At 38.8% G+C, this 26,896-nt stretch overlaps 4 protein-coding genes across 8 annotated transcripts; 2 read left to right on the top strand and 2 right to left on the bottom strand.

Moving 5' to 3' along the window:
* Positions 1–770: 770 nt before the first annotated feature.
* On the bottom strand, positions 771–4,459 carry LOC135167085 (probable enoyl-CoA hydratase, mitochondrial). Its single transcript, XM_064129949.1, has 6 exons — positions 4,141–4,459; positions 2,808–3,014; positions 2,556–2,680; positions 1,263–1,467; positions 1,011–1,198; positions 771–934 (listed from the first exon to the last, which is right to left on the bottom strand). The coding sequence occupies exons 1-6, from the start codon at positions 4,235–4,237 to the stop codon at positions 869–871; spliced, it is 888 nt and encodes a 295-aa protein (XP_063986019.1). The 5' UTR covers positions 4,238–4,459; the 3' UTR covers positions 771–868.
* Positions 4,460–4,631: 172 nt separating this feature from the next.
* Positions 4,632–12,903, top strand: LOC135166944 (transcription factor E2F8-like). Of its 3 annotated transcripts, none has more exons than XM_064129722.1 (6): positions 4,632–4,811; positions 8,864–9,213; positions 10,385–10,823; positions 10,966–11,212; positions 11,317–11,514; positions 11,862–12,903. In XM_064129722.1, exons 2-6 carry the CDS (start codon positions 8,972–8,974, stop codon positions 12,668–12,670), a joined length of 1,935 nt encoding a protein of 644 aa, XP_063985792.1. In that variant the 5' UTR covers positions 4,632–4,811; positions 8,864–8,971; the 3' UTR covers positions 12,671–12,903. The 3 variants fall into 3 exon arrangements, with proteins under 3 accessions (XP_063985792.1, XP_063985782.1, XP_063985798.1); XM_064129712.1 differs by lacking the exon at positions 4,632–4,811 and adding an exon at positions 8,565–8,747; XM_064129728.1 differs by lacking the exons at positions 4,632–4,811; positions 8,864–9,213 and adding an exon at positions 9,891–9,911.
* A 532-nt stretch (positions 12,904–13,435) lies between these two features.
* On the bottom strand, positions 13,436–23,932 carry LOC135166726 (protein mini spindles). Of its 3 annotated transcripts, none has more exons than XM_064129273.1 (5): positions 23,712–23,932; positions 23,226–23,291; positions 17,968–22,298; positions 16,837–17,022; positions 13,436–16,339 (listed from the first exon to the last, which is right to left on the bottom strand). In XM_064129273.1, exons 2-5 carry the CDS (start codon positions 23,280–23,282, stop codon positions 14,893–14,895), a joined length of 6,021 nt encoding a protein of 2,006 aa, XP_063985343.1. In that variant the 5' UTR covers positions 23,283–23,291; positions 23,712–23,932; the 3' UTR covers positions 13,436–14,892. The 3 variants fall into 3 exon arrangements, with proteins under 3 accessions (XP_063985343.1, XP_063985351.1, XP_063985359.1); XM_064129281.1 differs by lacking the exon at positions 23,712–23,932 and adding an exon at positions 23,519–23,630; XM_064129289.1 differs by lacking the exon at positions 16,837–17,022 and having other exon boundaries at positions 23,712–23,931.
* Positions 23,933–24,471: 539 nt separating this feature from the next.
* Positions 24,472–26,680, top strand: LOC135167093 (phospholipid phosphatase 5). Its single transcript, XM_064129957.1, has 6 exons — positions 24,472–24,729; positions 24,800–24,905; positions 25,489–25,636; positions 25,712–25,840; positions 26,160–26,330; positions 26,427–26,680. Exons 1-6 carry the CDS (start codon positions 24,647–24,649, stop codon positions 26,594–26,596), a joined length of 807 nt encoding a protein of 268 aa, XP_063986027.1. The 5' UTR covers positions 24,472–24,646; the 3' UTR covers positions 26,597–26,680.
* Positions 26,681–26,896: the final 216 nt, after the last annotated feature.

Raw genomic sequence — 26,896 nt, 5'->3', positions numbered from 1 at the left:
TTCAGGCGAAAAATATTGCTGAATGTACGCCGAATAGGAAAAGTTTTCATATATTGATGCACGATCGAAAGATGTATTGTCCCTTCTTAATGTTATGAATGCGTGCTTGTCTTCAGGTTGGAGTTTATTATACTTGATATAAAAATATTAAATACATAATTAGTATTAGCTAGTCAATGTACTCTGACTTGAAGAACAAACACTACGATCATTTTGTCTGGAGCCCAAAGTTGAGCGGAATTCCAAAATAATAACCAACTGTTAAAAAACGATGAAACAAACTTCTCTCTAACGCCAATAACTAATCTCATGATTTATTAGAAAAAAACTAGTTTTTTTTTACATTTGCCACCAAATAGTTTTCTTGTTCCCGACTCAACTCGATGTGATTGTTATTAATATTCCGCTTACTTTGACAGTTGTAACAAAGGCTCAATGAGTGAAAGATTTGTATCAAGTTAGAGATACTGCATTGTTTTTGCATTTTCTGAAAAGTAGAGCTCTTTTCAAAGCTCTGCTAAGACAATATCGTACTTTACGTGTTTTCTTATATAACCTTATACGCATAATCAACCGTATTTAAAAATTCTGATAAATAAGCATTCGAGAAACGAAAGATTTAAATGATGATTGAAGATTTAAATGATACATGTTAGTTACTCGTACTACTGATCGAGAGAAACATTTTTCCTTAGTATTATGGATGTGTATAGATGGTTACTCGCATAGTGTAAGGCAGCTTAAATAAATGATATAAGTTTGAAAAAAAGTGCAACAAATTGGATCTATTTATTCGATCACGTTTATAAAATGTATAAAAATAATTAATGCTTTTTAACCGAGGGCTAAAAATGTAAAATTTTCATCTCTACTTGTTGGTGAATTTGGGAGACCGCTTCTCCATGAAAGCAGTCATACCTTCCTTCTGGTCGTCCTGAAATAAGAAAGGTACAATTGATACTCTATCATTATAAAAATAAGCAGATCAGAATAATATAGAAAATACTAACAGTTGCAAAAGTAGCTTGGAACATTCGTTTCTCATAAACAAGTCCTTCTTTGAGCGTTGTCTCGTAGGCTTTGTTGACACTTTCCTTCGCCATGAGAACAATTACTTGAGATTGCGATGCTATTTTCTCAGCGGTTTTGATAGCCTCGGATAGGACTTTATCAGCTGGGAAAACTTTGCTAACCAGTCCTACAAGGATGCTAGAGTTATGCACTGTAACTTAGCCAGATATATTTATAATTTCCACACTTACCACTCTTCTCCGCCTGTTCAGCCGTCATTTGACAACCCGTCAGGACCATTTCCATCGCTTTGCTCTTACCAATAGCCCTGGTTAATCTCTGAGTTCCTCCAGCTCCAGGGATTGTTCCAATATTTATTTCCGGTTGGGCAAAAATGGCTTTATCTCCCGCGTAGATAATGTCACACATCATTGCAACTTCACAGCCCCCACCTAACTGAAAATTTGTTAAAAGTTTAGTGGCTGTCCGTGTATTCCATGAGAGAATTATTTTTCCTTTCAACATCTCCCTCTCTGCTTATTACTTATAGTATTATCATTTTATTCGACCGTATTGTTTACTACTTTGAAATAATTGTCAAATACTCAACTTAGTTCAATAAAGCTATCGTAATTGTCTTCTAACTTCAATTAAATAGTACTGACACATAATTTTGAAGTTACTGTTGATTTAAATTGAAGTAAATCTTCAATACTGATCCAGAGTTTTGATTCTTTAAAAATAATAAATCTATGTGAAATAACGATTATTGCAATCGCTTTAATAAGCGAATTTGATCAAGAGGACATCTAAATATATTGTTTTGACCATCATTCAATCAATTAATCCTTTTTAATGTTTCTATAGGATATTTTCTATTGCAAGTTTCTGTTTCCATTTCCGAGAAGTGAATTAAATTTGTGAAATTCCGTTACTGAAAGATAATAATTTCTATAACTAATTGCAGTGGGAGTGACCTGATAGTTTAGAGAAATATAAACAATGATCAGGGGAAACAACACAGAACTTATTCATTAGGTGATGATTTTTCTTTTGCTCTTTGATAAGCGTTCCAACAGTTCGAAGGTAACAATGACGAAGCATCAACTATGTTTAATCATTATTTAACCCTCCACTTTCGAGCATTTCTAAAGTAGTAGAGAATTTAATGGAAATCCAATCCAATAAATTATTTAAATGATGTCATATATTGTGTTTTCCATTGTTCCTATTATTCAGCCAATTTTTATGGACTTCTCTACCAGACTTTGCAATTACTTTACTGGAATGAGATGCACATCGTCACAGATAATCTCTCTTCATAAATTCAACTAAAATGAGAATGAATTGCTGGGCAATTTGATTAGATTTTTCAAATATTTGTTTTTCTGTCGTTTAGGTTTGCTTTCTCATAATTCCAAGTGGACTTCCAAGTATGAGTGTTACCTTGCCCTTAAGAATCACACTTTGATTAAATTTTTTAGACTTCTATTAATGAGCCATAAAGACCAAAAACTATCGTTCTGTGGACTAAAAATATTTACCGCATAACCATTAACAGCTGCAATAATTGGCTTTCTGGAGTTGCCGACGCGATCCCAATTTTCCAAAAATGCCCTTTTTATGTTCTCTGCGAAGGTATTGTTCATCATCTCCTTTATATCAGCTCCTAAAATGCATTAAATACTTTATTTAACATACTGGCATATCCCATTGCGAATATCGTCAACGAATTTACAATAAAAATCTCTCAAAATAAGTAACGAACTCGATGACGGAAAACATTAAAAAAATACCTGCAGCAAAGGATTTTTCACTTCCTGTGAGAACAATAGCACCAATACTTGCATCGTTATTGAAATTGTCAATAGCAATACCCAATTCTTTTCCTAACTTATCGCATAATGCATTCAAAGCTTTCGGTCTGTTGAGGGTGATCAGTCCAACATTTTGTTTCTCTCCACTCTTTTGAACCTTGAGAAATTCATAATCACTGGATGGAGCTGTAATAAAAAAGAAAGAGATGCGTATTCTTAGCCGCTATATTTTATGTTGAAATGACTGGCGTTTGATTACATTATCTCCACATACGATTAAGGCAAACACTACTATTTCATTGCTCAAAAGACAGGTTTTTAATTTACAGGATAAATATTGTCGGAGGTGATTAGTTCAATGACGTATTAAACGTTATTATTTTAAAGTCAATTATCCATTTGCCGAAATATATTTCCAAATGAGTTGAAGGCGTGAAAAAAAAACAGTTTAGCCCTTTTCGAAAAGTGCCTTTTCGTCTGATTATAAGTGAAATGTAGAAACCTGTAAACGAAATGACTTTTCATTAACAAAAAAGATGGTTTGGATACATGTGTCTCGACTTTGCCTCGGGCCGCCAATCTCACACTCATTATCACCCCGACGCAATTGTATCGAAATATTTTAGTTTTTCAGTGTGATAGTGTGCTATTTGCAAGTCTACGAGACTCGCTGTTATCGAGTCAATAAACTTATCTTACCCGTTCATATGTATTGAAGAAGGTTTTACATCGTTTCCGCAATGTTCACAAAGTTTTTACAGTTTTGGATTTTTTTTACAGTTTATGAAAAATACAGGAAGACGATCATACCAGCTTAACACTTCGCGAGACATTAAATAATAATAAAAGTGAAAGACGTTTTTTTCAGGTCAATTGTATCGTAAATTTTCAAAAAAAAGAGAGAAAACTGGAACTTTGACTAAAAGCATGTTGAATAGCATAGTGACTGTTGATATCTCCTAGTCCTTGAAGATTTATTGTTATTCAGTGTCTGCATTTTCGGTAAACTTTTGCAAAAATTTCCAAATCTTTACCAAAAACTTAGAAAAATACACATCTTCGAAAATTTTTGAGCCATTAAATAATCCTAAAACCAAAAAACTATATTTTTTCACATCCATGTGATCCCTGGTCTCCCAGAAGTAAAAAAAAAACACAAAAAAAGTGAAGATATCAGGAATAATTTCTTAAAAACATGAAAAACCGTAGGTCTGCAGAATAATCCAAAGTCCGCACTAGAAAATGAGATTGAATAATTCAATTACCATTCAAACATTACATTATCGATTATGCTGAATACTTTTGCACTTACTAGAATAAAATTTGATTGTTGACGCCAACTGTGAAGTATGTTGATTAAATTTTCGCATACGGGTAAAGAGAATTTTTCCTAACTTGCTTGTGGCCATGGTGTGTGCTTAATGAAACCGGTTCGGCAATTGAAACATGTACTTGATGTGCTGTTGCAATGAGGAGATTGTAGATTGTAGGTCCTGGGTGCCAGAAGTGGGGGACAGAGAATATCGTAGGGTTTGGCAAGAGTGGGAGTCAATTCGAAGACAACTCTTTCTCATTTCACGTACATATGTTCCTACGCAACGCTTCTCTCTGTATCCACTATTATTATTATTATTATTTTATGTTTCAAAGTCCACAATCTACTGATTGCTATCGCTCGACTCAGCTAAAAAAACATTCTTTTCGGTGAGGAGGAATCTGATCTTTCGACTGACACGGCATCTATTGGACAACACCAACTAACCCTGGAATTATGCTCTCAAATGTAAAAATCAATAAAAATCAATGTGCAATCTCTGAATTACTTTACATGTGAATTCCAAGATGGATTTAGAACACCCAGAATTATTGAGTTATCATTTTATTCATCCAACTGATGACTATCTAAACATTTTTCTATTTGCGGATGCACTTCATCTCGTAACAACAGGTTGAAAACAATTATTTAGCCATGACGCCCTCCAGGTTAGTTTTCCAGAATTTTATAGAATTATTACATTTTTTTTTCTTCGAGAAATTATTGTACCTAAAGATCGGGTGCTTTATCGGAATATTTTTTTCATGTATTCAATGTGTCTGGTCTATACCGCAATTCTCTGGGGTCCAAAGGGTCTGGAAGGTTTATGCAAATTAATTAATATTTTAGGAGACAACGAGTGCAACCTCACTGCTCTCGTACGAATGGAGGAGCACTATGAGTTCAAATGCACCGCCCGTTTTCAACTAGCGCCACGTTGCGGTAGCGGATGTGCTTGAAAGCTAGAGTGTCACTTCCAGGGTTGGGCACGTAAAATACGTCACGTAAAATACATAGTATTTTACACGTATTATACCATGTATTTTACGTCACCTTTTTCAAACGTATAAAACGTAAAATACATTTTATACAACAACGTAAAATACGTATTATACGTCACGCCGTGTCGCATGGAATTTACATGTTTTTGCACTGATGAGAGTTAAAATATTCAATGAAAAGTCAATTTCATATTTTTCGCGACATCCTAGGTATTTAATTTCCCCGTTCCGCACACTGTCAAGCGCCAACCCTGAACCTAGTAACCCGGCGGATGACTGCTTCTTATATAGAAAAATATATACATTAATAGCTCGATAACAATAATTATACCATTTCAAAAAAGAGTGATTCGTTACTTACGTTGTTAATTGTGGAAGAACTCATGATTTTAATGGAACGCACTTTATTAATAGTTCGTAAATGAAATATAATTATATATATGAGGGGTCTTTGATATACACAAAATTATGAATGTAGTGTATTGGGTCTAAAATAGGTACATCCGCCAATAATGGTACAGGAAGTGGCGGCCATTTTCCCCAGCACTGCTGGTGGCCATTTTCCCCAGCAGTGCTTTCGTTTTTAACACAAATTTCATGAAAAATTGGTTAACCATCCGGCAATTAACGAGGGTAACAAGGAGAATTCAAATTTCATGAAGGTCACAAGGGTAAGAAGTACTATCGTAAAGTAACATTGTTGTGATCCTTTTAATGCTCGCCTCTAGTAACATTTAATAACTCCCTAGTGAATCTCATGAAATTTAGCCATTTACTTATCAGTCTTATCACCCTCATGACATTCGACCTCCACAGCCATTTACATATTTTTTACATTTTATACGTTTTATACGTTTTTTACGTTTTTTACGTTTTTTACGTAAAATACGTACATTCAAAATCCGGTCGAATGTAATAAACCGTAAAATACGTTTTATACATTTTATACATTTTTTACATAATTTACGTGTATTATACGTGTAACGTAAAAAACCCTAGATCCCACCGATTTACCCAACCCTGGTCACTTCCAAAGAGGATAGACCAAAGTAGAGGCTCAGTTCTGGGGGTTTGACTGACGCCAGTTTCTCCACATTACCGACATGATTTCACCCCCGAAGAGACGGGGCGCCACGAATCCTACTGGGGTATCAGCATATCGGCCAAGCCGGTAACGCCTCAGTAGCAGTCCCGCTACCACGGGGACAAGTCGAGAGTGGAGATATAGGTTTCTGCGCCTTTGAAATGTTTCTTTATGATTTTTCAGCCATAATATGTCGTTTTTAGGTTTACAAAAATTAATTTAAAAGATCTATTTTTCCCGGTCAGGAGAGAAAGATTTTCACCTGGCCAGTTAGTTAAGCATGTACCAAGAGCTAAATACAATATTTTAATTGCTATATTGGCGCACAGCGAGCGTCCTCAAATCGCATGCTGTGGACTCGAGTTCGATCCTACCACGAATCCAATGGCGCCAGCCAAATTGTCCTAGCCATGATATTTCCAAAGATATGGGCGAAAAACGGTATGAGCCCAAATCCGGGCCCATTTCGCTCTCGGAGGCCCAGGAGCCGAGAAAAACGCGAAAAACTAGAAAAATCGACTTTAGAAAATTCCCGGACCCCTAGAAAAATCGGAAATCGTCTCACGAATCCAATGGCGCCAGCCAAATTGTCCTAGCTATGATATTTCCAAAGATATGGGCGAAAAACGGTATGAGCCCAAATCCGGGCCCATTTCGCTCTAGGAGGCCCAGGAGCCGAGAAAAACGCGAAAAACTAGAAAAATCGACTTTAGAAAATTCCCGGACCCCTAGAAAAATCGGAAATCGTCTCACGAATCCAATGGCGCCAGCCAAATTGTCCTAGCTATGATATTTCCAAAGATATGGGCGAAAAACGGTATGAGCCCAAATCCGGGCCCATTTCGCTCTAGGAGGCCCAGGAGCCGAGAAAAACGCGAAAAACTAGAAAAATCGACTTTAGAAAATTCCCGGACCCCTAGAAAAATCGGAAATCGTCTCACGAATCCAATGGCGCCAGCCAAATTGTCCTAGCTATGATATTTCCAAAGATATGGGCGAAAAACGGTATGAGCCCAAATCCGGGCCCATTTCGCTCTAGGAGGCCCAGGAGCCGAGAAAAACGCGAAAAACTAGAAAAATCGACTTTAGAAAATTCCCGGACCCCTAGAAAAATCGGAAATCGTCTCACGAATCCAATGGCGCCAGCCAAATTGTCCTAGCTATGATATTTCCAAAGATATGGGCGAAAAACGGTATGAGCCCAAATCCGGGCCCATTTCGCTCTAGGAGGCCCAGGAGCCGAGAAAAACGCGAAAAACTAGAAAAATCGACTTTAGAAAATTCCCGGACCCCTAGAAAAATCGGAAATCGTCTCACGAATCCAATGGCGCCAGCCAAATTGTCCTAGCTATGATATTTCCAAAGATATGGGCGAAAAACGGTATGAGCCCAAATCCGGGCCCATTTCGCTCTAGGAGGCCCAGGAGCCGAGAAAAACGCGAAAAACTAGAAAAATCGACTTTAGAAAATTCCCGGACCCCTAGAAAAATCGGAAATCGTCTCACGAATCCAATGGCGCCAGCCAAATTGTCCTAGCTATGATATTTCCAAAGATATGGGCGAAAAACGGTATGAGCCCAAATCCGGGCCCATTTCGCTCTAGGAGGCCCAGGAGCCGAGAAAAACGCGAAAAACTAGAAAAATCGAATTTAGAAAATTCCCGGACCCCTAGAAAAATCGGAAATCGTCTCACGAATCCAATGGCGCCAGCCAAATTGTCCTAGCTATGATATTTCCAAAGATATGGGCGAAAAACGGTATGAGCCCAAATCCGGGCCCATTTCGCTCTAGGAGGCCCCGGAGCCGAGAAAAACGCGAAAAACTAGAAAAATCGACTTTAGAAAATCCCCGGACCCCTAGAAAAATCGGAAATCGTCTCACGAATCCAATGGCGCCAGCCAAATTGTCCTAGCTATGATATTTCCAAAGATATGGGCGAAAAACGGTATGAGCCCAAATCCGGGCCCATTTCGCTCTAGGAGGCCCAGGAGCCGAGAAAAACGCGAAAAACTAGAAAAATCGAATTTAGAAAATTCCCGGACCCCTAGAAAAATCGGAAATCGTCTCACGAATCCAATGGCGCCAGCCAAATTGTCCTAGCTATGATATTTCCAAAGATATGGGCGAAAAACGGTATGAGCCCAAATCCGGGCCCATTTCGCTCTAGGAGGCCCAGGAGCCGAGAAAAACGCGAACCGCCCTGCCCCCCCTGAAAGACTTTGATGAAATTGCCAATGAGCGAGAGAGAAATATCTTTCCCCCTCTCTCTTCCTATGTCACTCACACTGGGTTATTCACGTCAGTAGTACTCGTGGCGCCCCGTCTCCTCGGGGGTGAAATCGTGTCGGTAATGTGGAGAAACTGGCGTCAGTCAAACCCCCCGAACTGAGCCTCTACTTTGGTCTATCCTCTTTGGTCACTTCCCTTGCGTTTTCGCGCGGTTTTTTTTCTTCTCACGTAGCAGTTTAGAGGTTGGAAGCGGCGGGACAAGTTTTCCAAGGGGGGAATCCACAAACCGCGTAATTATCGTGAAAAAAAACATTATTCTTGAGTGAAAAACATCGGGATGTTGATCACTATTGTGCCGTTGAATAAGAAAGACTTGTTTGAAGTTATTTACGCTCTTGAATTCCAGGGTTTTGGAAGAATATTTCGGGTTCAGGGAGTGGTGCATTTGGGTTAGAATCATTCAGGCAGTCATTCGCCTTCAGGTGCATCGGTGGAAAATAATATCTGATCAGACATGGATCAGGGACGATGCACACCTGAGCGCAAGGTGCTTGGGGAATTGAGCAATGTTAAAGAACCAATATCTCCAACAGCTAATTTGAGACTTCTGACTTCACTCGCCTCTAATCTCAAAAGTGCTGGAGAAGTTAGTCAACAAGGTGGATCGCAGAGGAGAGATTCACCTGTTCCATCGGGTTCTGGTGGCTCCAAACTCCTCCCGAGGAAGCAGAAATCACTGGGACTGTTATGCAATAAGTGAGTAAATGTAAATGTGGGAATCCTAGCATGTAGGGGCATTATTTATCATTATCTAGATGATTCTGGGAGGAATTTTCGAGGAATATTTTTCACTCCAAGGGAAGTAGATACGCATTTCCACATATTTCTCAAAAGCTGTTTTCGAAAACCATCGGACAATGAGTTCTTTAGTCCCCTTCGACAGGGAATTATCTCTGTAATGAACTATTTTAGGACACCCAGCTGAAGAGACATCTTTCGTTGGAAACAATCAAGAAGTGTGTTTGGTTTTTGCTTACGAATGGAAACTTCCCAAATAGACATTTTCAAACTTCTGCGAAAAGTTATCTTTTACACGCATTTTTGTTCTATAAATGTTCGCAAAGCCTTACTGTCACAACCTCAACAATGAGATGTATTAAATGTATCTTCCAGTTCCCTTAGTATTAATTTACTTTTGCGAGAAATATTTGTACGACAAAAATTGGTCCCACTTTTTGGAGAAGTTTGAAAATATATACTCGGGTTCGTAATGGTTCGAATTTGGGATATGGATTTTTCGTGTGAGGGCCAACAATTCAGTGTTCGAACACATAAACACCTGCGTATACACACTATTGCCACGCAGGCATATCTGTCAGTTATCGATTAATTGTTCTTTACATGTAATTATCTTTGTTTTTCTACGACGTATTTTAAAACGTTCAATGCAATAAGTACCAAAAATTCCTTTTAAAATAATTGAATGGCCTTTTGATCGAGGAAGATTACTGGAGTATCAATCATTATTTCGATTTATTTGAGAATCTGCCAAAATTTATATTCAAAAAAAAATTACAAGGATTTTGTTGAATATTACACTTCCAGTGAATTCACTGGCAGCTTAAAATTCAGGTTTTGAAACTCCTAAGGCGAAGTTAAAAGATTAGTTACCGTTGATATATTCATTGATTAGATTAGTGCGTTCTAAGTGTTCAACTTTTAACCATTGATGATCAATTGATGAGCCATCTTTCGGACGTCTATGAATGAAAAGAAATCATCCAGCACTAAACGTGAAATTAGAGGATTTGAAAAATCCTGGAAATTTCTCTATGGAGGACACCCTCGCCCAATATATTTTCATTCATAGCAACTTCCACGGAGAAATGATTTCTTCATCGCATTTAATTATCGAACAATTTTTCAGATTTTTAAATATGTATCCACTGAACGTCGAGCATGGAGCTCCAAAAGAAATATCCCTGGATGGAACTGCCCGAGCCTTGGGCACAGAAAAACGTCGGATTTACGATATAATAAATGTTCTTGAGAGTTTGGAAATGGCGGCAAAAGCGGGGAAGAATCGCTACCTTTGGCATGGCCAGAGCGCTTTAATTCTCACCTTAACGAGACTCAAATCCATTGCCATAAGAATTGGCATGAGGGAGCAGATACAAGAGATTCAGAGGATTAACAAGGCCTACACGGGTGAACAGTGTGATGCTTCACCCGGACCTTCGGATCTGACAATGTCCTTTGAGGAGACTACTGAGGAAGAAAGTCCTGGGGACTGTGCGATCAAAGAGGACAAGAGCTTGGGGGCCATGTGCCAAAAGTTTGTGATGCTGTTCCTCATTTCTATGAAGGTATTTTGCATTTTTGTTACTGTCTATTTCTTTAGATAAAAATTTGTTCAATAGTAATAAGTGTTTTTCTTTCACCGAGAAAGGAAAATAAAAATTATTTTTGTTAAAAATATAATGTGAATATTATTTTTTTAACTTTTAGAATGGAGTGATTAATTTGGACATTGCTGCAAAAGTTTTAATTGGCGACGTGGATGATCAAACACCTGAAATCACAGACAACGCCTCGAGATCGCGTTCTAAAACTAAAGTGCGTCGTTTATATGACATTGCCAATGTTCTGACTGCAATTGGACTGATTAAAAAAGTACACATGGACGAAAGGACCATTAGAAAACCGGTATTTAAGTACGTGGGCCCTGATGTTGAGGTTGTAGACACTGATACAGGTATGTGTTCAATTGTAAAGTGATTGATTTTATCAGATGCTATCTGACGGTGGAGTAATTGTTAACTTATTATTTATGGTTACCGCTTTGTATTTGTCATCTAGAAACGCCAACCAGAGAGATGCGACATCACACACCAGTTGGAATGTCAACTCCAAACAAATCGGGGGGAAGTGCACCCCTGCAAGGACTGAGTCTCAACACTCTGAGCAACACTCGATGCAAAACATTTATCAGTGACACGGATAAGACTCCAATTACTGACAAACGTAAACCTCGCAAACGCAAATTATTTGACACAGGTAAATAATTGAAATAATAAATTAGTAACCCAAGTTATAGCGAATGATAATCAAAGATGGGTATCAATATTGGCATTCTTCAATATTAACGCATTTGTAGTGTAATCAGGAGGAATTGAAAAGAGTTAAAGAGTGTCCCCAACTAAATAATTAGCTACGAAAATCATCTGCGATTTAAACGTGTGAAGCGATATTAAGTATTAATATCATAAAAATTGAGGGTTAATTCTCATTTATAAATCTGAATATCCCTGATTGTTTCCCAAATCAATCAGCAAATAAATTTTCACTTCCCTGAAAATCAAGGCAGAACAAGTTATATTAATTCCTTCCTTTTTAAATTTTAGACTCTCCGTTCCCCCGTACCCACAGCACTCCAAATTTAGAAATGAAGAGTCGTTCCCTGGACCGCCTCGACGATTCGATTCTGCGTGTAGCTGAGATGGAACTCGAGAGACTGAATTCCAGTGAGGAGAGCAAACCAAAAGTCTGCACCAAACTATTTCCGCGGTACAATTCTGACTCCTGCATTTCAACCGTAACTACTCCAACAATGCTGCAGGATTTCCAAGTTGCTGGTACATCATTGGTAAATCCACAATTACAGGTGGCCAATGTTCCATTCATAATTGTCAGCAAGGAGAATATTGTTAGATCCACACCTGAGGAAATCCCCCAGAAATCCACGCCCTCCACTTCGAAATTTCAGACAATAACGAAGAGAATTTTAACTCCAACGACAAAACGATTTGAATCCAAGATTTTGATTCAAAATACAACACCCAAGAGTATAATTAAAATACTTCCAGTGACGAGTGTCCCAAAATTCAGGACTATTCAGCCAACGATAGGATCTGAGAAGACGTCACAACCAAAAGTGATAAATTTGTCGAATTTTGATCCGAAAAAATTAATTCCCATTAAACGAAGTGATTTGAAACTCTCTCTTGCACCAGTGACTCCAGTTGTCATGGACAATTATACAAATCACAATAATAACTCGAGCTTTGCGATACTTACGCGGATTCAAGCACCAATAGTGTCACCTGGTGACACATTCAAAGCTGTCAAAATCGGCAATACACTGCAACTAGTCCCAATGAGAAAAAGCAATACTGATAATGCAAATCATAGTACTTTTGATGCTTCCAGTTGAGGATTTAAAAATTTATTTAGACGTTAGATCCAATGTAATTGGACAATCGAATTGGGTGATTCGATATTTATGAATTTAATGTGAAAATTTAATGAGGGAAAAATCATGATTTATTTTTTATTGTAGTAGATGAATTTATATCTATGTTTTGTACATACAAAGTGACTAATTTTTTTTGGCCAAGGGTCGAGTTGTTACACAAATTTATAATACATCTAATTACTTGAAGTCTATTAGAATGTCTTTTTATTTATGAAGCCTTGCTCACCTGTTCCTAGTAACAGGAATAGCTATTAAGATTGAAAGAGTCTGCGAAAATAATCATTTCCAATAATTTTGTTAAGTACATAATTAAAATCGAAAATGCCAATTGATGGTGAATTAAATATTTGATCAACTGAAACTGTAAATTTCTCATGAAGTAGATCATTTGTCCTTCGTACTAAAAATTTTCCACCAACGAGCTAATAAAATAATTCGGAAATTGAATATTTAAATTGATGACAGTACGTAACCCTCAGTTTAAATTGTTGAGCACAGTAATTATAAACTTAGAAGTGATAATCATTTTGTAGGGGTTCAACAATTTATCTGCATTTCTCATTTATGGATATGGCTATCCCTGGTGCCTCCCGTACGATAACCTTGACATTACTTAAAAATAATAAAACCGTTGGAGCCGCACGCAATTGTAAAAGTTGATTGAAGGCCCTACAACGACTTGGGATGAACAATTTGTATAAAGTGAAATGAAAACAAGAACGATTAATCATGAAAGAGTTGATATATTTGGTCGAATAAATTGAATAGTATATATAATTGTTTTCTTCCATTGATTTTCGAGATTCGAGTTAAATCAATTAATCTACCATTAAACTTATGATCAACTGTGTTAACATTCAAGTCCAGCTTTGTTCCATTATGCTAGGTGAAAGAAACAGATTCGTGAAAAAACAAGTAATCGACACCCGGAACTTGCCCGACTACTGCATAATAATCTAACATGAAACTGCATATAAAAAATACTGTAATGCTACAAAAAAAGAAATCTATCAACCCTAAGAGCAGATCCAGCTCCAATTCCTTTTCATTCCATACAAAAAAACTTCCATTGAAAATTTTCTGGTTTAAAATTAAGCATAAATATGAATTTGATTCAGGATACAACACTGGGAGATTGTTTATAATTTAATAATATCAATATATCATTTAGGGTCAACTATACATACTAATCATAACTAACGATTACTTTATCTTACCCAAATCACTGAAGAATCATTGAGTACATAGACCCCCCCACCATTAGTACATATGATTTCACTATACTTTCGACTGTGAACTCGAGAAAATTTTATGGAAAAATTTGCCAGAAAATTCTGTTAGATTTCCTTCGAACTTCCATTGAGAATCTCAATTCTCCAGCAACAGACAATATGGAGCAGAAATTATATCACAGAAAAAATCCCAATTAATTTTTTTGTTCAACTTTTCTTTTTAGGACATTTTTATAGAAAACCCCCAACACATCCAATTTTTTTTTGTATTCTATTATTTTTTCTTTTCCTATAAAGTAAAAATGAAAAAATTGGGAATTTGAGCTGAGGAGATTTCAGGGAATTCTATTGATTTTTTGAATGAAACATTTTCCACTCATTTCTGTTAAATAGCGAAACTCGTTTATTAAGGGATATCTTTAAATTCAACGGGCGGGTATTCTTCCTTTTTGAGCGAGTGAAGCTCTGGGAAAAAGCTATTGACAAAAATGTTGTCAGCTCTCTTAAACTCCAAATATTCATCGAACGTTAATCAATTGTCAAAATCAACTGCAAGCATTATACAGTTTCGCTACTGCATTGAAAAAAATCCAATGGCCTCCCTACGAAAAGCTCCGAATTTTCAATGAAAGTTCACCAGAAATACAATAGAATTTTCTACCAAACTCGTTGGCTTTTACAATTCCCAAAAATCAACGAATCGTCGTAATCAACCCTCTGAACATGAAGAAAAGAAAATTATAAATAACGAAATGCCATAAAACAAAGGCAAACCTTATCCTCTGAGTCAATTAAAAAATTATGAAAAATCGATTTAAATATCAGTTGACCGAACAAGAGAACAACGTAGAGAGACAAGGTCGATGTAAAGTCTATGTACAGAACAATGATCTCGTACTAAATAAATTCCTCGAAAAGCTTCACAAGGGCATTTCAAGTTGATGAAATTCACGTTGGATTTGAGTGACTGGGAGCATTGGCGTGGTACTTGGCCTCGAGTGCCCTCAGCTTCTCCAACCTCTGAAGGGGATTCATGGTGGCTCTCTCCTCAGTATAACTCACTGGATGGACAGAAGTACCAGAGTACTGGTTACCCATCGGTGAATTAACATTCTGATTTCTTCTAGCTTGATCAATGTCCTTGAGGCCCTGTTCAATGAAGTCCTGGAAGAATTGATGTGACTTAACGAGGAATGGTTGGACATCAGCCTCAGGATACTGAAGCTTGAAATCGTACAGCTGGGCAAGACCCTCCTGTGTATGGTGCTTTGATCCAATTTTTTTGAATATCTCTGACAGCTGTGCATGAGTGGTCTTCGACAAGTGCTTCTGCTTCGTTATGGTTCGCGTTCCCGAGTTGATGTCGTCAGGTTTGACAGTCTCCAGGAGACGATGCAAATAGCTCTTAAGCTCAGACTCATTAGTATTGTTGATCTTAGTCAAGTGATTGAGTATTGAAGCACCCTTGATCTTCGTGATACTGTGGAGAACTGTTTTTATGGTCCTCAGGGGCATGTCTGAGGCCCTTTTTTTCCATCCACTCGAAGGATGATCCTTGAAGAAATTGTGCACCTCGAGAAGAATCGTGTCGTAGTCCAGATCACCCACCCAGTTGGGCATTGTCTTCACGATCTTCCAGAGACACTTCATCACCAGTTCTTCGTACTTGGGAGCCACTTTGGTCTCAGCACAGGCGTGAAGTAATTTTATCAGAACACACATTATTGTCGTGTGATTTGAGTGATCGATTGATTTCACCACGATACTGTTGACGACACGAATATATGCATCAGCTTGGCTCAAGTGAGATAATTTATTTTCTACTAGGAGAATCAGCATCTGATGGATTAACTCTTTGAGCTCCTGGAGTGAGACATTTTTACCAAGGAATCCAGTGTCATAAAAGCTCAGGGTAACCACAAAAGCTATTCTAAAACCCTTAGCAACCTCTGGATCGTCCACTGTTGGGTATGTCTGCAGCATCTTCAGTTGCATGTTGATGGCGCGAATGAACTTGTCCTCTTTGGACTGCATCAGTGATGCTTGGGGAGATTTTATTATGGCTTCCATGTTGTTCATTGCTATTATGGCTGCTGATAATTCGGTATTCGTCATGGCGATTATACTACGCTCAACGCTATCCACTTTAGTGATTGGGCTGGTCACTGGGGAAACTAGGGACGCTCGTGTTGCGATTATTCTGGGAGAGGTCATGGGGATCACAGCGGTGGGAGGGTGGTTCAGGGTGTTGACTGTTTCGTTGGGGTCCCAGTTAGGGTCCGTTAGCTGGGGAATTTTCCAACGAGCCGGCGCGTTCTCCTCCAGTTTCTTGAGAAAGTCCATATCTAAACCGAAGGGACCTGACACCTTCGACTTGGTTATTGGAGAGGTGTACCTGGAAACAGAGACAGTTCGAGTAAGAGAGGGCTCAATATTAAAGGGGCTCTAGACACACGAAGGTGAAACAGCTGAAATGAAATCGTGGGAGGGTCGTAGGTTGAATCTTCTCATGCTGATTGATCTTCAATGGCGAATAGACAATGATAGGTGGAACAAGTGAAACACATAACCTGCACCAGTTTAGGAGAGAAGTAGCAAAGTGACGTGAGAAATTGTTATTGATTATCAGTTTTGGAGGATATTTTAGAAGTAAATACTGGGAAAAATTGAGAGAGCTTTCATCGAACCATTTTACTTTTATAGATTTTGTTTAATGTCGTAGTCTAGTCAGCTTTTACGTAGTAAGTAGTCTAATCTCCTTTTGCCAGATACCTATCGCCCTTGTACTCCAAAACATTCATCATACTCATCCTCAAACTGAGTTCAATTCTCTCCTCACCACTACAGACGAATTAACCCCAAAACAAATAAAAAAAAAATGTTAGCACGAACGTCTTCTCAGAATCACGATTGTCATTGACATCAACTGTCACGATCTTCTCTGATGCAGTCTTCTCCCCTTCATCCCCAATTTCATTAATACAATCTAGCAAATTGGATGATTTAACAGTGCTGATGAGGTGCTCCTCCGATTTATCTTCATTGTTGGCATTAACGCGTGTATTTCGAGCTAGATTCCTGTAAGTGAATTTAGCAAAGACATGTGCGACTGAGCAATGTATGTTCGACGACTAAATTTCTCCAAAGAAAATGTCCTGGTAAATATATAGTAGATTCACACCAGATCACGCCTGGATCTCTGTTAAATGACCGTAAAGTGAATGCAAGGCTCAATGAAGACCCTCATGAGCATTCGAATTGGGTAAAGGTCTCGTGGGGGCAAGATTCGCGATCCTGGTGCAAAAGTTTTTAACGAAGTTTTAGTAAGAAACTCGTAAAGACTCTATTATGGACAACTATAATTATCAGTCAGGGTTTTGACTATCAGGGGTTTGGCTATTCCCTTTAATCCTGACACAATAGGGCCTCGCCGAAGGGAAATGTAAACATCAGCGAAGACTTTATAAATTGTTACCTGGGAGAGGGACCAAGCGGTCGGTGTGAATCTAATTTATAATTACAAATCTTCCCACATTAATTTCGAAAACATCAATTTCGCATTTTTCGTTATTTAACTCTGAGTCGGAAATTCCTTTGGGAGACATTTAGTCGGTATAATAACGATTAATGTGTAACGTGTTAATAAATGATGAAAGCAATTAATCACAAAAATTCAGGACCATAAAGCGCTGACCATGATGTTAACAGTTTTATTTGTTTTTGTTAGATTTAGTTCATTAGAAGAATAAAGAAATCCTTGAGAGAAGCTTTTTCCGTATGATTAAGTCCATCTAAAGAATTTTCTGAATATTTTTTTCTATGAATTTATCATGAACTGAAAATGTAACGGAACAAAATTCAAAACGAGAGTTAATACCCAAGAATTTCGGAAAGATAAAAAATGATAATAATCTATAGATATTCTAGAACATTATAAGAATGTTCACAAAATTTACCCGACAATTCCATTATCGTAATGACTAAATCACTAATTCTAATTATTAGGATACTATCATAAGTTACCTCTCTTCAGGCGACTCGATAACTATATCGCCCCCATCGTCCTCATTTTCATCATCCTCCTCATCCTCAGGATCACAATCATCAGCATTATTTCCGGCATGAGCTGATGAAGGAGGAGCAGTATGATGATTAATCCCCGAAGGAGCAGAAGATATCCTGTTCGATGAGGCAGATTTCAGTGGTCGATTCTTTCCCGCGCGTTTAATCCTCTCCTCCAGCAACGACATGTCCTTCTCCGAGATCTGCCCAATGAACTTATAAACACGTTCCCCTTCGAGGAAATACGCCTGAACGATGCAATTTAACGCAGCATTTCTCACTGAATTATCACGATCAGCGATCTGTTTTGCTATTTCCCTGAGTGCAGCTGATGGCGAGGGCTGACAGATAGTGACTCCATAATTTTCAATTAAGGAGCCCAACTGATCGAGACACTCTGTCCTTTGACGTGCATTCTTCGACTTGAGGCCCTCCATGACGTACGAGAATAATTTACTGACAGGATAGACCAGTGCAATTTGTTTGAAAAGGGCCCTTACTCCATTCCTCACAGCATCCTTGGGATCTCCAATTTTGATAATGAGGTATGGAATGAATGAGGCAGCCTCGTTCTCCAACATGTGATACTGATCCTGAATGAGAAGATTGAAAACGGTCTGCAGATAGTCCAAACCCTTCAGCAACACCGAGGGATTAGTATCAAAGAACCTGAGGGTCAGCCACTTGAGAATTAAATCCAGATTAGACACTAGAGCTTTGCTATTATCCTGGAGATCATCGGTCAGGGTCTCAATGGCCTTCAAATGATATCGGAAATCAGCATGGAACATATTCGCTATGAGAGACTTGTTGACCCCAGCGGAGCCCATTAACTCCTTCAGCAGTTCCACGAATTCCTCCCTAGGAGTCGTGAAGTTCCACTTGAGGACTTTTAATTTCTGTTCATCGATAACCCTCTGATGCTTCAAGTTGTTTATCGCCAGGAGAGGACTAGTATCGACATCCTCCTCCTTCTTTCTCGCACTGTTTTGCTTTGAGGCATTTCCTGATTTAGGTTTAACTATCGTCTTTCCAGCAGCCTTCATAGCTCCCCCACTTTTAACAGTCTTGTGGGTCTCTTCGGGAGTTTTTTTCGAGGGTAAAGGCTTCATCGGTAGGTTCGGCCTTGCTTTATCTAAACTAGCGATTACTCCACTCTTGGAACTGGGTTTGAGCTTCTCCGTCTGTCTCACCATGCCATCGTATGAGAGGTGAATCATGAATCCAAGCACTGCCTCCTGAGCATTTTTCCTCACATCAGAATTACGATCCTCGAGATTGGAGTATAAATGAGGCAAACACACCATCAGCTCCTCCTTCGGTATTTGTTTAACTGGAATGAGAGGTAATTTTTGGGCCAACCAGCTCCACAATTCAGCCCTCAGGGCTGGTGAGCCTGCTTTCAGAGCATCCCCAATGATCTCTCCATCGAAGAACTCCTTATACCCACACTGATCCCCCCAGGTGTTGATGCAGGTGATCGCGGCTGTCCTGATCCAGTTTTTCGAGTCCCCCAGGCACTGGATGAACCCAGGGAACAATGCACGAATGTGTTGTTTGATTGGTGCTCCCATGGCTGTCGCCAATTTCTCGCAGATCCCCAGGGCAGCCTGAGCGATTTTGGTATTGCTGTCAGTGAGACGAGGAGCCAGGGCCCTCGACAATTCCCCAATTGATCCCTTTATGAATTTGGCATCGTTGATGATATTGCTGACCTTCACGAGTCCCTCATTCCTCACCTTCCAGTTCTTGTCTCCTAACTCAGCTATGAGGGCTTCAGTGATCTGATTGGAGATGTCCACTCGAGGCAATAAATCGTTCACCTCCGAAGGACCATTTTCTTCGCCACCGTAATTATCGTCATCCTCCTGATCATTACTGGTTTTTCCATTCGCCGATTTGGACTTGGCCTTCGACTTTGGTCCTCGTGTGGGGGCTGGTGGCACCTCGCCATTTCTTTTATCGCATTCCTGTTCAATTTGTTGCTTCAACGCTGGCTTTTCACTGTCAAAGAACACCAGCAAACTTCTACCCATGAACAGGTACAAGGTCCCCACCAGAGTAATAGCGGATGTTCTCACGCTGGGATTGGTAGCAGCCACTCCTTTCTTGATGTTGTCCATCATGATTTTCACATTGGCTGTGCAGCCGAACTCCATGAGAGCGTTCGACAACCAGAGAAGGGTCTCCTGTTGGACTTTGGGGTTCTTTTGGTTGAAGGCAAAGCCCAGGACTTCGTTAGCCACATGATCGAAGGACGTTGCTTCAGCAATAGCTGACAAGGTTTCAGCAGCTACAGAACTGTTTTTAGAATCTCCCAGTTTTTCTGTTATATCCATGATGCAGTAGCTGGATGTCGTCACAGAGAAAGTGTAACCTTCTGCCAGGGTTTTCACCAGTTCCAATCGTTGCTTCAAAACCTGAAAGTTTGTGTCCTTGAACCCTGGTTTCCTCCCCAAGGTCCTCACGATGACTTGTGTGGGTATTTCAACTGGCTCCTTCTGTCTAATGAAGTCCGACAACTGCTCGACAGCCTGCAGACGAGTCTTCCAGTTGGCATCGACTAATCCTGATAGAATCTCAGGGGGGAGCGTCTCTCCAGCAATCTCGTCAACCAGTTCAGAGGGAAGATCCTTTTCTTGCTGTGGCATCTTCGATGGTGCTGGTTTTTTGACTGCAGGACCTGATGCTCCTAGCTTCTTCACTCCTCCTGCTGGCTTCTTAGTTGCTGTCGTGTTGGGTCTCTTTGTTGTCTTAGAGGGGATACCTGAGGATGATGACTCGATCTTAGCGGGCGCTGTTGTGGGGCGCTCTGCTTTCTTCGGACCCGAGACCTTTATCAATATAACAGCTTTCTCAGCGCATTCTTTGATCTTAGACATTTTGAGGTTGTCAAGATCGCCCAGGAACGGTGTCATTGCTTTCTCACCTACTAATTTCAAAACTGTTCCTAGGGCCTCTGCCGAACTGTCACGAACAGTGGGGTCCGACTCATTGAGGGTCTTCAGGAGAGCTCCACTGTACGCCTTCAACAGCTTCTTGGTTAAATTTGGTGGAGGAGTTCTTGCAAAACATCTGGCTAAGAATGCAGCTGTTTCTGCTTTGACCGCAGGATTCTTATTTTCCAAAGCCGCCAGGGTATCCTCCAGGACTGTTTCAATGCTTATACTCTGGAATATCGCATCAACAGCTTCTCGAAGGACTGTTACAACCGTTGGCTTCTTCTCTTTGAACTTCTCGAGGAGGGCAGGCAAACAGGCGCAGGCGTAGGGTTGGAATTTCTTTTTTAATCCTGAGGCTAGACCTGCCAAGCACTTTCCAGCCAGTGAAACCACTACAACATTGGAATCTTTACTGACAATTTTCTTCAGAACTCGAACAAGATCACCATAATCTCCACTCTCTAATTTTGGATTCTTCACCAGATTTTCTAAGGTTTCTAAAGCCTCTTTTCGCTCCTGCCACTTCTTGGCTTCGAGCTTCTCGTAAAAATCCTTTGGTAGTTTTGAGAGAATGTCCACTGGGTCGATCTGTTCGTAAGGATCAATCTCAACTCCACCAACTCCGTCATCCTCGTCCTCGTCGTTCTCGTCTCCATCACCGTCTCCACCTCCTGTCTCTGAGATACATCTTTCTTTGGGTTTCTGGGACCTCAGGTACCGATTAGGATGGGCTTTCCCATCGCCAAGTTTAGAAAATTCTGCTTCCAGTTCTGTTAATTGCACTGGCTTTAAGGAATTCAGTTGATGCTTTATTGGAGCACCAATCCATCTATAAATTTCGATCACGAGGGCTTTTCCCTCTTCACGTACTACTTTGTCTCGGTCCTCCAGGAAACCGGCAATCTTTTTCAATAGGGGTTTGACGTTGACAACAGTGGAACCGAACTCTCTAAGGCTTAGTGTCAGAGTGTTTATACATGCCGATACAATTTTCGGATTTTTTGCTTCGGTTCCTTTCAGGAGCTCCTCTTGAACAGTCTCGTGCTTCTCTATCTCCATGAACATCAGGCTGAGCTGGACTGCTAGGTCCTTAGTCTTTGCTTTGGGAGCAGCTATGCATTTGTTCACTATTCCTGACATCACTTCACCAACAGCTTTGCCTGCACATGCTGCGTTCTCCACGTACACCAGAGCAGCCTCCATACCCTTTTCCTGGGCAGCTGCATTACTGTCTACGACGAATTTCTTTATTAGACCGAGATATTTATTCCATTCTGGGGACTTTTCGTCGTCGATGCATCCGAATTTCTTTGTGCATTCCTCGTAACCGTGCACTCGGGCTTTCCATGACTGAAAGAGAAGGAAACATTGTTGTTAATGAGAATTAGTGTCAAATCTTGGAAAGGCTTTGCGAAGAAACTGCTGGTACATTCAATTGTTTCATATAAATTGATAAATATTTAGGGAAACAAGATGGACATCTTCGTTAGATTTCAATGAATGAAAACTCCTGTGTAATTTGGCACCGAACATTTTTATGTTTTTAATTCCACGGACTTGAGAAATTCGCGTTTTCCTGTTGGCTAGCAACTTTGAATTGTTTTGAATCTTCAGCTTAATATTTAAAAAAAAAGGATTCCCACAATAATATGGCATTTCATGGACATTACACCTTCTCATCCAAATAAAATTCAATGGCATAAACAATGGAATATCATAAAAACCACATTAATAGCCGAAAATAGCCCGTACAAAATAAAATAACTTTTATTGAAACGAAGTACTTCCAACGGATGACGTCTCATTTTGAAAAATAAAAAACGCATTTAAAAATTATTTAATAAATAGTCACGTTCCATTAATGCATTGGTATTGTAATAAAAAATCTAAAGTAGGACAAATCTTTCAATTTCATTTTATAACCTGGAAGTTATTGATGATTCATCAAGATTATTTTAGCTCTCTTCCCTCAATGGAAATCATTTCCGAATTCAAGCGAATCAAAGGATATTCCTGTTGTATTTTGAAAAACTGAGATCTCACTGAAATTAACTCACTGGATAGCATGAGATTAAAAAAAAAATCTAATCGCACAAGACAATGGAACGATGAATTTTGATGGGCTAGTCATGAGGGATGAAAAAGACATTACGAAATTAAAAAAAAAAACAATTTTGAGTGGGTAATCATTAGATTGTTGAAGACAAACAAATTAATCGTTTCATTTGACTTATATATTCCAAACCAGTTTCAAGCTCACAATATGTCGTAATTTACCTTGTGTACCACTCTGTCCTCCAAGGGTAGTTTTGTGAACTCAGTCTCTTCTTCCATTATGCGTCCCTAGAACAACAAAATAAATAAACAACCTCGGTCAAATAAATAGTTTCACCGTAAAAATTGTGACATTGGCACTTATCAACTGCAATGATTCTCATCACATTTCACTTCGAGTTCCCGACAACCGGATTATTCTAGTTCTAAATTGGTTGAATTTCGTGTAATTCGCACTATTTACACTGGAAATTAAATACGTAATAATATAAATAACAAAAGCAGATGATAAATACGAGACTCGGTGAAATCAATAATCACAAAACTATACGATGCATTTGACGAGTGAGTCAACGAAAATGTATAAAACCGCACCAAATAAGAAGAATACGAGTGGGAGTTGGAAAAGACTTGTATAAAACTGCAACTACCAAAGACGGTTCAGGGCATTTAACCACACACGACCGTCTATCAGGACAATGGATTTACCTAGTGATGCCTGTTGACGATAATGATGTGTTATTTTCTGTCCTCTCCAGTCTGTCTATCATTCACGTTTGCACACCGGTATCTCGATTCAATGAAATTTTGATTTTTTTTACAAAAGTCGCAATCAGTGAGTTGCAGTGGACGTCGATAACGACGTTTCGGCAGCCATTAACTTCACCTAGACGGTCTCCTGGATTTTCAAATAGTGGATGCTTCTCGCTATTATTTATAACTGTCAAACCAGGTTTGAGGAGCTTGAGGTTGGAAAGTCTGTCGTTTATTGGAGCATTCTGTGGAGAATTTGCAAATGGCGCTGATGTAGAAGCCGCCGAATTTTGAAAAGCATTGCGGACTCTTTCAAATAGTCCACGCGAAAGAAAATTTTTATTGAAAAATTTAGCTAGTTCGATATATTCGTCAGAGATTACAGGGGAAATTGCAAACACTTATGCAAATACAAATATACAAATATATAAATATACAATATACAAATGGTGAACGTGCCGGTGCGGGAAAAAAATATGAATTTAGGACCATGATTATCTCTGCATTATCGATGGATCCCCGAATTTTCAAATATTTTAAATTTTATTCTTTTGGCACCAAGAATGACAAGCTTTGATTTCGAATTTATTGTTGTTGGATGAAAGAAAGAGTGAGATGAATAATCGAATTTCTAAAACTATTTAATTAATGAAATTAAATTAACTCTCTGCGTTATCGGTGGCTTTATCAGTTCCTAAACATTCTTGGGAAACGAAGGTGGCATGCAGGTGAAATTCCAATTCACTCAAGTCTATCAAGAGCTCATGCGTTCGTTGAGTTGTCATCTGAATCCATAAATAAACAATTTACATCCCTGTATAAACACTTGCATGTGGCAATTTTTATTTCCTGTATGGATGGGCTCTTACATATTTTTTTAATGGATAAGGATGACTGTACTCCGTGGTGTGAACATATCGATTGGATTATGGTTCGACATATTTCTGAGAACTTTTCTGGCAGTATTATTTGTGTACGTCATCAAGAATGTTAGATTAATTTCTCATCAGACGGGACCTGTACTAATTTGTGTATTTTTTTAGGGTGCTAGAAACAGCCGAACCCTTCGTCAGGAAAATTCATGACAATGAAGTATGGCTTTACAGAAATCCAAAGACGGACTCTTATGTTCCAACTACATTCCTCTGGGTAAATTTTTGAAATTGTCCATTTCTAATTTTATTACTTCATTATCAATTCCATTATGTCTTAATTTCATGACTAACTCAATGCCGTCATTGTCCATTTATGAGTTCATTATTAACCACGTACATAAATAAATTTCCATTGATATTTTTATTAGAATATGATTCATTTTACAGAAGACAATTGCAGTCCGTTTGTTCTTTCTTATAAAAATCCACTGAAAAGTATTCCACAGGAACAAAATATATTTACAAGTTTTTCTAACTATATATTCACTACAGGAGTTCTTCGGATAAAATTTTGCAAGTATTTTTTATTTTGTTGATAAAACAAGACAGTAATTATTAGTGAAAGAAAGTTATAAAATTCATGTTAATAAATGTGATCTGCTCATTTTTCAGTAGAAAAATATTGAAACTGTGAAATGCTCCAATGGGCTCAGAAGTTCAATAAATTTTTTTTATGAACAGCAATAGGTTATTCTGTAAGTTATATATATGCATATTGTTTTTCAGTTAGGTACCTCATTATCAATTGCTTATTAAAATATGGAAACTTGAACTTTCTATTTTACTTTATTTTTCAGCCCCTAGTATTTATTACCCCCTTCGTAGTTATCGCCCTGTCATTTTTGAAGAGTGGAGATAAATCAGATCTCCATCAAGGCTCCCTAGCAGTCTCATTAGCACTAGGTCTTAATGGAGTCATCACTGATATGATAAAGCTCATTGTTGGTAAGATTCTCCCCCAAAAACAGAAGAAATAAATCTCTCTTCAGTAGCCTATATTTTGATTAATTTGATTTGTAGGAAGACCAAGGCCAGACTTTTTCTGGCGTTGCTTCCCCGACGGCCAAGGCAACAGCGAATTTCTGTGCAACGGGAATCCAGCTGAAATAAGAGATGGAAGGAAATCATTCCCAAGTGGACATTCTTCATGTAAATCTATTTCTAGTTCTCCATTTTACAATTTTTAATTGCTATGTTTGAAGCCTTATTTTGTACAGGACTAAAAGGAACTACTCATTAATTATAGACATTCCCTCAGAAGAAGGCCCTTCACATCATTTTTATTCTCTCCTTATTAAAAAATATTAAATACAAAAATCGATAGAACTCTGAAAAAATTTTCCAATTTTTCAAATTCTATTTCTTATTTCATCTTATCATCAAAACGAAACATTCTAGTCAACATGGTATTCATTATAATTCTGTATTAAATCTCGATGAAATATTTTATTCGTACTTTTGTTCGCAGTTGCCTTCGCAAGCTTGGGCTTCATAGCTTTATACCTAGCAGGGAAATTCAAGACATTCGGAACTGCAGGCAAAAGCCATTCATGGAAGTTATGCGCATTCATCCTCCCGCTAGCATTTGCCCTGGCTATCGCACTGAGTCGTACCTGTGATTACCACCACCATTGGCAAGGCGAGTGCTCCAAATGATTTTTCCAATTTCCCAGTGTAGAAATTAATTCTCAAATCTGTATCCAATAATGGGACTTTCTATATTCCCCCAAAGCAGATGTTGCAGTGGGTTCATTCCTTGGATTCCTCATCACATATCTCAGTTATAGACATTACTATCCTCCATTAGACTGTCACATGTGCCATAGACCTTATTCAATACTGCTGAGCCAGGGCGAGCCTGAAGTAGCCAAACAAAAACGTGATGGAGATGTCAAGTGGATATAAGAGCAACCTCATAATTTTTAAGACTGACTCTTTCCCATCCATTTCTAATTTCCGAAGAAAATAATACTGTAAATGGTTTCTGTATGTTCCTTCCATCTATCTCTCTTCCCTCTCCCTTCTCTCTCCCTTGATATTCGTGACTGTTCGCCTCTGCGGGACTCCTGGCGAGCTCTTACTGCCGATCTGGGTGTCTTGGGCTCTCTTCCAGACGTTCCAGGCGAATCCCTCCTCCTTTTGAACTGCGACACACGATGACTTGCACCCCTCTCAGGAGTGCATGTCAGCTTGTTATCGCAGGTC

Source organism: Diachasmimorpha longicaudata, chromosome 1, assembly GCF_034640455.1.
Source record: "Diachasmimorpha longicaudata isolate KC_UGA_2023 chromosome 1, iyDiaLong2, whole genome shotgun sequence".
In the NCBI taxonomy this organism is placed as follows: domain Eukaryota; kingdom Metazoa; phylum Arthropoda; class Insecta; order Hymenoptera; family Braconidae; genus Diachasmimorpha; species Diachasmimorpha longicaudata.
This window is presented reverse-complemented; position numbering and strand designations above follow the sequence as displayed.